The 14,237-nt window shown below is 43.9% G+C and overlaps 1 protein-coding gene across 3 annotated transcripts in view; it reads right to left on the reverse strand.

The window, feature by feature from the left end:
* The window catches only part of ITSN2 (intersectin 2), a 168,362-nt gene that overhangs the window by 15,347 nt on the left and 138,778 nt on the right, over positions 1 to 14,237 (reverse strand). For all 3 annotated transcript variants that reach the window (XM_017526853.1, XM_017526864.2, XM_017526874.2), the window contains 2 exons: positions 3,168 to 3,289; positions 378 to 484 (listed from right to left, as the gene is read on the reverse strand). In XM_017526853.1, coding sequence (XP_017382342.1) covers positions 378 to 484; positions 3,168 to 3,289 — 229 coding nt within the window. The remainder of the gene's footprint in view (positions 1 to 377; positions 485 to 3,167; positions 3,290 to 14,237) is intronic.

Below are 14,237 nucleotides of genomic sequence, written 5' to 3' on the forward strand. Positions count from 1 at the left end.
TGATCCACCCGCCTCGGCCTCCCACAGTGCTGGGATTACAGGCTTGAGCCACCGCGCCCGGCTTTCCTCTGACTCTTAACTGCCCTACCAGGGTCAAGGACATCTTATATCTTGGAATCATAGATTGATATATTGTTTAATGATTTAATTTTTTCTTTGTTTAATCAAAATAGTTTGTTATATTTCTTTCCTTTCCTCAATAATTATGTATTTTACAGTCACAGAACATTTCATAAAATGATAATAAAATAACAAGCCTGAGGGAGCAGAAGCAGTTGAAGCTGCTTTGCAAAGAAGCCCCTGCAGAGGGTTTTGTGTGAGTCTCGGTGTGGGGGCTTCGGGGCCAGCGGCAATGACAGGTGATGCTCAGGACTCACTTCAGCAGCTTTGTGTTAGACATGATGAGCTCTTTCCAGTTAACAAAGATCAGGGCCATCTCTCCTTCAGTAAGAAAGCCTGACTCTGCCATGCGCTTCTGAAAAACCTAAAGTCACAACATAAAAACACAAGTTAGCTTAAGTGTGGATAACACAGCCTACATGTGGTCGAAATCAAACAATGTCTTCATAAACTGAAACTAATCAGATCATGACAATTCCAAATAAGCATACTTAGGACAAATTTTTATTGCACAATGTTCTTACTTTTTGCCAGTGCAGCTCCTATCAAGGCTGATTCCAAGGATTGAATCTAGTAATCTCCTTGTTAAGAGGAGAATCTCAGATTTCTCTCTTAGGGATGTTATGAAGGTTAAATAAAGCCATGAGCATAAGCACCTACGCACTGTAGGAGCTTCAGGATTGGGGAAGCAGGCTGTCGTTAGGTGGAGCATCTCAGAGTTCTAGACAACAATTTGTGAGACATCAACCGAGAACCAGAGTAACAACTTATGCCACCCCTCAGACTAACTCCAAGCAGATGTGGGTTTCGAAGTTAGCTGCTGAGAAAGAAAGAATAATACTCTACATCTGTATTGCATAGTACTTAAGGATCTACAAAGCACTGATACGTGTAATATGCATATTTGTACATATCAGTGCTCTGTAAATTGTGTGTACACGCATGCCTGTGTTTTCAGGGTTCGAATGAGCTTCATGGGTGATGGAGGCGAAGCTGAGTCACGTATTATTATTCCCAATTGACCCACGAAGAAATAAAGGCTTAGAGGGAGACTTGCTCAAGGTCAAGACAGAATATGAAAGACCTAGGACTACAATTCAACTGTCTTCGATTCTAAATCTAAGTTTCTACTGCATAACAGATTCCTACGGAATGACTTTCAACACCTTAAGGAAACAGAGAAGTTATCTGAGACACTCTTCTTATATGTCATCTTTCCAAAATACCCATGACATGCTGCTCTCTATTAGAATCGCACAAAGCCCTCCGCTGTCCGTGTGATAAGACGCAGACTCCTCCTGGAGGTTCCAGGGCCTCTGAGACCTGCCCCTGCCGACCTCACCAGCCCGGCCGCCAGCTGCTTCCCACTCCAGTAACTCCCTCCGTGCGTGCCGTCCACTTCTGTTTCCTCCTCCTGGAGAAGCAAACTTATCCTTGTCGAAACCAGGAAAGTCCTTCCTGGCTGGGGTGGTCGCCACCCCCTGGTTTTAGCCTCACTGGCCTCCTGTGCCTCTCTGTGTCCAATAGGACTCTGAACTCCTCGGGGACAAGAACTTTCTTTCATCTCTGCTGTCTAGCAAAGCACTTTGCACATCGTGGTTTGCAATTAATGTTTACTGAGTTGAGGTGAATGTGGATTCACAGAATTCAGGTAAAAGTGCTGGACACGCTCTAAAGAGAGTTTTATGGTTCCAAGTCAGACTGCAGACACCAGGCCAATCCTGTGACAGCAGCCCCGGAAAGACGCTGGCCTGCTTGGAGGCTGCGGCTGGGGATGGGGAGGCATCTGGCTGTCCATCTATTTATTCGCTGATTCGGTTATGCCCCTGTAGCTGTTCATGCAGCTGCTTGGTGCCGGGCTTGGTGAGGGAAGCAGATGGGAATAAGATGGTCTGTCCTCTGGGAACCTCCATGAGGATATTATAAGAAGCTTACCTATGAACGGGGCTTTTCACCTTGAACCCTGGACCCAGACCTGATGCTTCAGTCCTCAGAGTATGGGGCAAGCAATCTGGTGCCTGCTCACCTCTGTCCTAGTGTGAGGGAGACTTCTGCGCCTACCGACAGTCCCTTAAGATTGGGCTCTGACCAGCAGCAGGGTTAATCCTTGCAGGAGGTTAATAAAAATGATGGGAGTTTGCATGGGAGGGGAACAAGTATTCCACATCTGGATATCCCAGGCATGAGGCCTGCGCTTAAGGTGGAGAGTGAATCCAGGGCAGGGCTGCAGGCGAACAGACGCAGAAGGTCACAGCCTCTGCTCCATTCTGCGATGAAAGGTAGGGCAGGTATACGCTGCACCTGTCTGGTGTGTGGGGGTGGGGGATGCCTGTTCTCTTTGGGTGGTTTGTTAACTGGTCTTCCAACCTCAGAGTCTTATACACTGGGAACCGTGGAAAGCTGTGGAAACAAGGGATAGTAGAAATAGAAAGTCTTCTGTTGTTCACTCAAGCACAAATCATTTTAAAGTCCTACTGTAATAAGGATGGCTGTCATCAGTTAGAGGTCACTGGTACAAACAGTAGCTATATGATATTTGGGAAATATTTTACAATATGCTCCCACTGGGTTTTCCAAACTGATAGAAACATGAGGTGACCACTTTCACTGTTTCACAGTTCCTCTGGAGATGTCAGTTTATGAAAATGTCAGGTATTAAAACAGCAATGTAAATATAGTTAGGCAAATATCTGAGGAAGCTACAGTCTGCAGCACGACCATCCCATCCATTTTATCCCAGTCCTTCCTTGATGGGGCTCCTGCCACACCCAGCGAAGGCATGTGACTGCCCTCTTGTTCTCCCGGTTCACTCTGAGTGACCTCATGTGGGGGAAAGAGCTGATTACAGACTTTCAATCTAAAGCATTATCCGGTGGGCAGAGACAGCATTTGGAGGGTGTGAGAGCTGCCGTCACTATTTGTGAATTCACACATCAAAAGTGATGCCTTGCTCTGCTTCCGCGTGGAAGCAGCCCCGAGACTGATGCCCACCATCTCTTGTGGGAGACAGCAGATCCCCCGAGAGCCACCAGCAGCGGCCTCCTCACCTCGACGACGAGCTGCAGGTCACCCATGTACCGCTCTTCGGTCTGAATCAGTTCGTGAATATAGCCCTGTCTTTTCCTCTCAATTGGCTGCATTGTGTCCAGAGTTTGCAGATCAGCACACCCTGTGGGGGAAGAAAAAGGGTAGTTTAATTACTTTAGTTGGCTTTGTAGAAAATAGACATTTGTCAGCAGACGTGCTGGGTTTACAAATGCTGCTTTGAAAGAACGACAGCCTTAAAAAGAGCGCTGCTAACTGCACGCATATGCGGAGAGTCGGCATTAATGAGCCAGTACTCAGAGCTCCAAAGTGGCAAATTAGCAATGTCTGAAACATTTCAATGTGCTCCTAATTTCTTTTCAGAACTGTGCAGAGCGGGTGAAGAATCTCACCATCTCCAGACATGTTTTGAAGTTACTGAAATGATTAAATGAATCACATGGCTTCAGACCACTGTTTTCCAAATTGCAGGTCATAAGCCATTAGTGGGTCATTATATCATTTTGGTTTTTAAAATGCTGGTCAGGCCCAGCATTAAAAAATAAATAAATAGAAATTACCATGCATACAGCTTTGGTAAATATGGCAAAATGTTTAGTTATGCATGTATTTGAAAATGTAAAATATATTTCTGTGAGCTACGGTTAAAAAAACTTTGAGAAACATGTCTCTAGATTTCTCAAAGGAAAGTTCTAAGGTTATCAAACCTGCAATTCCCAGATCCCAGCAATTCCCAGAAGACCACTGCCTCATCTCACTAGAACAAATAACTCCTGGTACATGACAGATATCCAGCCACAAATGATGGGAAAGTCACAAGCAGCCTCGCATCAGGGTGAGAGGTACTGCATTCACTTTGGAGCAATTTACAGGCACATCAGAGCTAAACTAGATGTCAGACTATGAAGTGACATAATTCCAGAGTCACTCAACAAGTAGCTGAGGGCTTGCATATACACAGTGATGTGGCAAAATGCATCAGGAAACCCTCCTTAGAAAAAAAGCAAAAGCAGTGAAAGAACCAAAATGGAGTCACTTGTTTTAAAAATCCTGACAAAGGGCCAGGAAAAGACATGAAGAGAGAGTTCTCATCCACGAATGCTTGATAACTGGAACTACCACAGAAGACTCTGCAAAACCACAAACTTGCATAAAGGCCATGGATATTGTGCAAGGATATCTGCCCAGCAACCGCCTGTCCAACCCTGGACTGGTGCCACCCTTGTTACTGATTCTTACAGTCAAGGATAATTACAAAAAAATAAATTATGTGATCCTCTTCATTTTTTCTTTAAAAACTTTTTCCTGCTTTACCTGTCTGAATAAGCACCTGTTGGCATGCGTATTCCCATTGCAATAACTATTTTTTTTTTTTTTTTGAGACAGTCTCACTCTGTTGCCCAGGCTGGAGTGAAATGGCATGATCTCGGCTCACTGTAACCTCCACCTTCCAGGTTCAAGCGATTCTTCTGCCTCAGCCTCCCGAGTAGCTGGGACTATAGGTGCATGCCACCAAGCCTGGCAAATTTTTGTATTTTTAGTAGAGACGGAGTTTCACCATATTGGCCAGAGTGGTCTCAAACTCGTGAACTCATGATCCGCCTGCTTCAGCCTCCCAAAGTGCTGAGATTACAAGTGTGAGCCACTGTGCCCAGTGCAACAACTATTCTCAAATAAACATCAGTTTCTTTTAGAGTCTCTCTCTGTTATTTAGACTGACAGCATGTAGGTAACCAGCAAGCTACAACATGAGGCAGTAAGTGGCTTGTGTCAGAAAACCGGGAAAGAGATGAATGACATAGGGAAGACCTTCTGTAGCTGAGGCACCCAGGAAGGGCAGCAGAGAGAAGGTGCACCCCTGCACCTGCCAGGACACTCCCCTTCCATCAAGCAGGGCCTGTTGCCCTTTCTAATTTCCTTTGCATTTTTATGCATTTTGTACAGATTTGGGCTTACAGACAGTTCTAAAGAAGACAACTTCTCTATATTCTACAGATGTTGTCAACAGCTTTAAAGAAATTACTCCCACAGAGAACAAAAAAAAAGTGAATAAGGCAGGTTATGTTTGGTGTTTCTAAAAGGAAATCACAGACTGGATGTGGTGCCTGTAATTCCAGTACTGCGGGAGGCTGAGGCAGGAGGATCACTTGTGCCTCGGGGTTCAAGACCAGCCTAGGCAACAAAGTGAGACTCCCATCTCTACCAAATTAAAAAAAACATTAGCCAGGCATGGTGGCATGTGCCGGTAGTCCCATTTACTTGTGAGGCTAAGGCTGGGAGGACTGCTTGAGTCTGAGAATTCAAGGCTGTACTGTGAGCTCTGACTGTACCACTGTACTCCAGCCTAGATAACGGAGACCCTGGCTGAAAAAAAAAGGAAAAGAAAGGAACTGGGGAAAGGAAGGAAAAAGGGAAGGGAAGGGGAGAGGGAAGAGACAGGGAAAGTGGGGAAGAGGAAAGGGAGGAAGGAAAGGGAGAAGGGAGGGAGGGAAGGAGGGAGGGAGGAAAGAAAGAAGGGAGAGGGAGAGGGAAAGAGAAAAGAAAGAAAAAAGAAAAAGAAAAGAAAGAAAGGAAGGAAAGAAACAGAAAAAGAAGAAAGAAAGAAAAAGAAAGAAATCATAATGCCACTGTCATGTTCAAAATTGTTAAGCTTTAAGGGGGACAGTCCTTTATTATCTTCTGCCAGGAGGAACTGCAGAGTGTTGAAAAATCACTGAGGCTAATCCAAACGTCTGCTTGATGAGGCTGTTGCGGAGCAAGGAGGAGAGGCTTGGAGGCCATTCACCTGGCGAAATGGAACTCATCCTGATAGGATCCAGTGGTGCTGCTCAGTGTGGCCAGGTGATTGATGGAGGGAACTCAGGCCAGTGTCCAAGGTTGCCCCACCTCGCCTACCAGTGTCTTACAAACTTCACGTTCTGCTTTCAGGACTTCTGCCACAGCCACATTCCATCTCTATTATTATTTACTTGATATTTTTCTCTATACGTACTCATGTTTGAAGTTAAATGTGCTCATTATGTTTCGTCTAATAGTCATTAAAGTAAATACATAATCATTCAAATAAAATAGGTCCATTTTGTGTGTCACTGAGTTGCGTACCCTGAGGATACAACTACCACACTTTGGGAAACAATGATTTACATTAAAAACCACAAATATTGGCCCTTCTATCTGGAATAATACCTTGCAATAACAGGAAGAGTCTCAGATATTTTATTGTTTCTAAAGCTGGACTATACATTACATTAGCTTTAGCAGGATAATATGGGGACACCCCTGGCATGTCACGCCTAGCTGACCCTTTTGCATTTCATCACGATGGCTTTTAAACTATTTTTTGAGACACCTGTGTTGCCCAGGCTGGAGTGCATTGGCACAATCTCGGCTCACTACAAGCTCCACCTCCCAGGTTCAAGCGATTTTCCTGCCTCAGCCTTCAAGTAGCTGGGACTACTGGTGCACGCTACCACGCCCAGCCAATTGTTGTACTTTTAGTAGAGACAGGGTTTCGCCATGCTGGCCAGGATGGTCTCGAACTCCTGGCCTCAAGTGCTTTGCCCAGCTCAGCCTCCCAAAGTGCTGGGATTCCAGGCATGAGTCACCTTAAATTTTTACCCTCTGTTTAAGTTTCCAACCCGACTCCTACCCTCACTTTCAGATGTTCTTACCGCTGATGTCAGGGAAAAAATAAAGATACGAGGTTCCCCTTCCTCCCCTCTGTCTGCCCACTTGCCGCTGTGCATCCTTCCTGAGTCAGGGAAGGATGGGTCCTGTTTCTTTCTAAAGCCACTGTCTGTAATCAGCCTCTCCTCCAGGGCCCCCCGTTTCCTTCACGCTTCTATGTTCACTCCTCGCCATTTCCTTCTTAGCCTATAAACATTTCTAAGTGTCCCTCCTATCCCACTGTTCGAAACCAACCAACCAGCTCCCTTCCTCCAACCCTGGTCCCTCCTCAGCAGCCCTCTTCTTTGGTCTCACTGCCAAATGTCATTGGAGGAGTTTATACCCATGGCCAACTCTCGCCAGCTCTCCCTGTCACATCTCCACTCAGAGGATTCTGGTTTCTGCCCCATTGCCCGACACTGGTCTCAGGAAGGTAACGATGACCTTGGCATTGCCAAGTTCAGTGACCCTTTCTGAACTTGCACCCTGCTCTGCCAGCCCACAGTACGGGTGACAGGCTGCTCTGGAGGCTCGAGTCTGCCTGTCTCAGCCCTTGTGCCTCTCCTCTTGTGTTTCCTTCTGTCTTCTGCCTCTGCCTGCTGCCTGGTTCTCTGCTCCCCTCAGTCCAGCAGATGTCAGAATAGGCTCCTGACACTCCTGTCCTGCACGGTCAGGTGAATCCACGTTGCTGCAGACTGTGCATCTCGCTCACAGGGCCCCAATGCACATTAGCCTCTTAGGCAGTGAGAAACTCTGTGCTAAAGAAAAGCGTGATGAGCTGAGTGCCCAACATGTATTTGACCACAGAATCCTCTTTTTTTTGAGGGGAGAGAGGGTAAACTCCTTTTTGCCCTGAGAAAAGTCCTGATGAGCTGAGGAATTTGGGTTTTATGGACAGAATACACCCCTCTTCCACCCTCTAATACCTGCATTGTCAACAGAGTAGCCCTTAGCTACTATGAGTACCCAGGACTATGAGCACCCGCAGTGTGGCTGGGCCAGATGAAGACGTGCTCTAAGTGTCAAATACACACTCGACTGGGAAGACCGATCCCAGAAAAACAGAAATGGGAAATGTTGCATTCATAATCTATTGATTACATACTGAAAAGGTATTTTAGATACACTGAATGAAGAAAAAATATTAATTCCATCCGTTTCTTTTGACTTTTTTAAGGTGACTACTGTAAAATTTTCAGTTACGTATAGGGCTGCATGTGGGACTCATACTTGATTTCTATTGAACAGCTCAAGCCAGCCTTGACATTTTTTGTGTTCCTTCCCTCACAAGCGTTCAACGGCTTCCATTATTTGCAGAATGAAGTCCTAATTTGGTGGCATGGGCTCCGGAGTCTCCAGAAGCCAGCCTCAGCCCACCTTTCCTGCCTCAGCTTTGACTACGCTGCCCGCCTTTCCTCCCGCCACCTCGCAGGCTGCACGCACTTTCCACGGCTCTGCTGTTTTTGCTCCTGTGGTGTCCTCTGTCCACACCTTGTTCTCCACAAAGAACCATCTTACTCATCCTTCGAGGTGCAGCCCAAGGGACCCTTCTTCGGGAAAACCTTTCCTGTCCCTCTGTCCCACTCACCCAGACCTGCCTCTCCTTTGGTTTATGTCTATATTTTAACATTTCACACCATCTAGCTTGTCTGTTGCTGATGTGTGTAGTTTGTCTGTGGCTCTCACTGCAGATTAGGGACTGTGTCTAACACATTTCTGTAACAGAAACTGAGCACAGCATTTTGGCCACCAGCAGTCAGGGGATATTTGTTAGGGGGTAGGATGCTGTGTGGGTCCTAGGCCAGTTTGTACCCAGGTCCATTTCTCACCCTTTCCGTGTTCTGCTCTGTGCTGCAAAAAGGCCAACCTACATATTGTTTATTCTAAGCTTCTGTTTTTTCTAAGCTTCTGTTTTCACTGGCTTCTGCCTCAGTTTGGCCAATAAGAGGAAACTGGCAGGAGACTGAAGATTACAGGGTGGAGCAGGAAAAATATTCTCTCAACAGAAGACTGACACTATTAAAAAGATTTTTGTCTATAAAGTAATGAATGGAAATGCTGGCTTGCATCTTACACAATCTATTAATATATCATTTCCATGATAATAATTGCCATTTTTATTCTTTTTCAACTATGCTTATTCCTTGTTTTAATAGACTACCTATGGCTTTAAGCCCTTCATTATGTGTCTTCAGTTATGTTAAACATATAGTGTGTGTGTGTGTCTGTGTGTGTGTGTGTGTGTGTGGACACATATATATACATATAATATATTTTTTTGAGATGGAGCCTCGCTCTGTCGCCCAGGCTAGAGCGCAGTGGTGCAATCTCGGCTCACTGCAACCGCCACCTCCCTGGTTCAAGCAATCCTCTGCCTCAGCCTCCTGAGTAGCTGGGATTACAGGTGCCTACCACCAGGCCTGTATAATTTTTGTATTTTTAGTAGAGATGGGGTTTCACAGAGTGAGACTCTGTCTAAAAAAAAAAAAAAAAAAAAGGAGATGGAAAACATGAAATGGAGCTTACGAGACACAGAGGACAGAATGACAAGGCCCAACATACATCTGACAGTAGTCTAGGAGGAGGGAACGGAAAGAACTGAGAGAGGTAATACTGAGATTATAATGTCTGAGACTTTTCTAGAATTGATGAATGATACAATGTCCCAAGTTCAGAACCATGGTTTCTGATTAGGAAAAAAATAAATAATTATCCATACCAAAACACCAAGGAGGGGAAAAAGTTATTAAACAGAAAGAAAAACCAGAATAACCACATTCGAAGAGCAATTAGACAGACTGCACATAACACACAACACAGAGAAAAATAACTGTCCAGCCAGAAATCTAATTATACTACCATTCACAGATGACAGAGAAATAAAGACATTTTGATACAAAGTCTTAGAGCATTTACCACTAGTAGACATAAATGGAGAAACTGTTAAAAGATGTATTTCAGGAATAAGAAAATTAAATAAGAAGGGAAAAAAAGAGATATAAGAAGTGGTGAACCAAAACACTAATTCGTAAAAAAATCAAAATAATCATTGACTATACAAAACGATAATAATGAGTAAGCTGGTAGGTATAAATACAAGGTGAAGTTAAAACACAAAAATGTAGTAACATGAAAGACGAAGAGTATCATTAGAGATAAATCATCCTTCTTGCATCGATCAGAAGGTGGAGATATTGATCAAAGGCAAACATATATGTTAAAACAGAAAGGTAACCACTCAAAGAACAGACAGAATACATAATTTCCCAACCAGTAGAGGGCAATAAAAGAAACAAAGAAACTTGATCAATAGGACAGAAGCCCCTATGTCAGCAGAACAAAAAGAGGCAAAGAAAATGCCTGGTAAATAGAAAATACATAAAAAAAAGAGATACAAATAAAAGTATCAATTGTTTTAATCAATGTAAATGGCTTAAATCTGTCAGTGAAAAGAGAGGCTCTGGAGTAAAAATCAGGTCATAGAAATGTTGGAAGTAGCGGGCTAGAAAAAGTTATCCAAATAAAAATTCTAAAAGCAACTGGGGAGGTTTTGTTACAACAGACAAGTGAGGCTTTAAGGACCTGTATAAGATGGGAGAAACAATTCACCAGGAACAAGAATGATTCTGATCTTATTTGCAACTAACAGGAAAGCCTCAAAGTGTAAAATAAAAAACTAAGAGACATACCCTATCTCCCTCCAAAAAAAAGAAAAAGAAAAAAATGACATATCTATAATCATAGTAGTAAAGTTTAATATAGTTCTCTTAATGAAAATTAATGAGAATGTGAAAGATTTGAACACTATTAACAAAATTAACATATGGACACACATACAAGAGACTATACATTCTTTTCAAGAGCCCATAGAGCCAGGCCAGGCGGGCTGGCTCATGATATAATCCCAGCACTTTGGGAGGCTGAGGTGGGCAGATCAGTTGAAGTCAGGAGTTCAAGACCATCCAGGCTAACATGGCAAAACCTCATCTCTACTAAAAATACAAAAATTAGCTGGGTGCGGCGGTGGGTGCCTGAATCCTAGCTACTCAGGAGGCTGAAGTATGAAAATTGCTTGAACCCAAGAGGCGGAGGTTGTAGTTAGCCAAGATGGTGCCGTCGCACTCCAGCCTGGGTGACAGAGTGAGACTGTGTCTCAACAACAACAAAAATAACCCGTAGAACCAATTTCGAGAAATACCAAGGAAGCTGTTATCACTGTAGAAAAATGTTTACTACATGTACCTGGAAAACTACGCTTTTAACATTATTTTCAGAAGTTTCACTTTAAAGAAAAGGAACTTCTGAATCTCCCCAGGCAGCCTCCTCTTATTTTACTGGACCTATCACTAGCGTCTGTGATTGCTGATTACTCTCTTTTTCACTTGTCTTCCAGGTCACTGCCTCTGCTCTCCTCATATCCTCCCACCTCACTGGTCTGCCTTTCCAAGCTCCTTTGCTCGCTCCTCCTCAACTCTCCAGACTTCTAATGTCGCAGGGCCCTAAGGTTCAGCCTTTGGACTCTCCTCTACATCCTCAGAGTCTTGGTGGCCTGGTTCACTCTCATGGCTTATTCATGTACTGATAGACGCCCACATTTGCACTCCAGCCTGAACATCTTTTCTGAACGTCTTCACATGTTCTACTGCATACTCGGTATCCCCCTTCAGATGTCTAGAAGGCACATCAAAATAACATCGATAACCAAATTCCTAAGCATCTCCCAACCTGCTCCTCTTCTATGATTTTCCACCTTAGTGGATGCCAGTATCATCTCTCTAGTTGCTCAGGCCACCTGATACTTCTCACACTTCACATTCAATCCACCTGTAGGCTCCATCTTCACGATACATCCAGATCACTTCTCACACGTCCCCCACTGCCATCCTGATCCAAGTCATCATCTTGTGTTTGGATTACTGAACTAGCTTCCTGATGGATCTCCTGGCTTCTGATCCCTCCCCCCTTTTTAATCTGGCAAGCCATAGTGATACTGTTAAAACACATCAGATCATGTCACTCCTTTAATTAAAACTCTCCAATGGGTTCTCACTCCAAGCAAAAGCCAAAGTTCTTATAAATAGCCCACAAGAACGTAAACAATCTCCCTCATTTCCTAGGTCACACCCAGACCCTCGCTCCCTCCTCTCTCCTGCTTTCCCACCTCACAGGCCTCCACACTACTCCTCAGGCACCACAGGCTGCCCCTGCTTCAAGGATTTTGCGTGTGCTACCCCCTCTGCCCAGAATGATCTTCCAGATATCCACATGGTTCCCTCCAGATATCCTCACGGCCCTCCAGTCTCTGCCCACCGTCACCATCTCAGAGAGGCTTTATCTGGGTATTTTATTTTGTTCAAAATAAAATGCCTCTGGATCCACCTCCCTGCAGAACTCCCCTTCCCCTTCCCTGCTTTATTTTTCTAAGACGCTACACACTTCACTTACTCATTTTGTTCATTTTTTTGTTTTAGTCTACTCAAACACCAGCTCCAAGAGGGCCGAAGTTTTTGTTTTATGATTTGCCACATCCCCAGTGCCTGACACACAGGAGGGCTTCAATAAGCTTTTATGAGAATGTGATATGAAGATAAACTCTGAGCTTCAGGAGACAGTACAGCAGTGTTAACTATAGGCAGTCAGAGAAACTGATGAAAACTTCCTGGTAGGTCCTTTCTGGTAGACAGGAAGAGTGGGCAAAGAAGAAAGATGAGAGATCATGGCTACTATCAGGTTGATGTTCCCAGAGGAATAATTAGTAGTGGGCTGGGCCACAAGACCCACCCCCACGCTGTGGGAGGATGTGGAGACTGACAGACAAGTTATGAATCACAGGTGTGTCTCACCATAGCTGGGAACCACTGTTCCAAGTTACAGTGCAAGCAAGAATAAGGCAAAAACAAGAGACACCTAGGAAAGGAGAGGGGAAAAATCAGGGCAGATTCCAGAAGGTAAGGGACAAAAGACAATCTGTAATGACAAACACAGAGAATGCTTGTTGAGATTATGTCACAAGTCCCAGAAAAGTCCTTGCCCATTTGGAGGAGAGGAGCACCAGTGAACAATGCAATTCTCTGTGTGCCCAATTATGCAGCAAGAGTATCACATAATGGTTTCCAGTTATACTGTAGTTAAGCTCACTGAAAAGATGAGATTTTAACAGTAAATCTAGATGAATAAGCTGCATTTTCTGAAGGCTGCATTTTTGTTGAAGTTTTATCAGGACACTAGAAAATTACTAGGTATTTTATTTTGTAAAAGAATAGCTTTTCATCCACTTGGCAAATATTGAGTACCAGGTAGCATGCTTCCACCACAAAGACATTTGTTTTTACTTTTGGAAATTTAGATAATTATTGGACAAATTTTTAAATTCATGTCTTTTTGAGGCATGTCAAGTTCTATTCCATTAGGAGCTATGTTGCTCATGTAAGCACAAAAAGGAAAGAAGTTCAATTCGTATTCTTTTTTCTTTTTTTGAGATGGAGTTTTGCTCTTGTTGCCCAGGCTGGAGTGCAACGGCGGGATCTCAGCTCACCTCAGCTTACCACAGCCTCCTGGGTTCAAGTAATTCTCCTGCCTCAGCCTCCTGAGTAGCTGGAATTACAGGCATGCACCACCACTCCTGGCTAATTTTGTATTTTTATTAGATACAGGGCTTCTCCATGCTGGTCAGGCTAGTCTCAACCTCCCCACCCCAAGTGATCCGCCTACCTCGCCCTCCCAAAGTGCTGGGATTACAGGCATGAGCCACCACAACCTGCTCAAATCATATTCTAATGTTGCAAACCATCAGAAAGCAAACTATTTGGCTATCAGAAAATAGTCATATTCTAGAATTTCCGAAAGCAACTATATTGACAAGTGCAAGCAGATAAAGAAAAATTTTACTGGCTTTATTTTTACTTTTGAATCTACTGTAAAAGGTCATAAGCTTAGATAGCAACTATCTCCTAATGACAGACAAAAGGGCAGACCTCGGCCTCACAGAGCAGTTAGTTCAGGCTAAAATCTGCATTACCTTCTAACCTGCCAGACTTGTACTGTGACTCAACTGAGAAAATTAATGTGAGACGTAGGATACAGAATATTATAAAGAGATACCATGAAATAGTTTCATCATGTTAGAACTTTCAAGTCTAACAATAAAAATAACTGTACCAATATGTGTATAAGGATTTACAACCGCTGATCAATCCTTTGAATAACTGGTAACTCAGACCCCTGCTCTATAAGTAAACAGAGACTCTGAAGCTTGGTGGTAAAGTGACTTACCAGACAAATCAGAGCTACTACACATTAAATCTAGGTATCTTGATTCAAGTCTTATACTTTGTAATGGCAGGACATTTAAAATGGTGCTTACGTTGCAATCACTGGACAGTGCATGTATAAACTGACCAGGTCCT

The sequence above is a fragment of the Cebus imitator genome, unplaced genomic scaffold (genome assembly GCF_001604975.1).
Source record: "Cebus imitator isolate Cc_AM_T3 unplaced genomic scaffold, Cebus_imitator-1.0 Scaffold1, whole genome shotgun sequence".
Lineage (NCBI taxonomy): Eukaryota > Metazoa > Chordata > Mammalia > Primates > Cebidae > Cebus > Cebus imitator.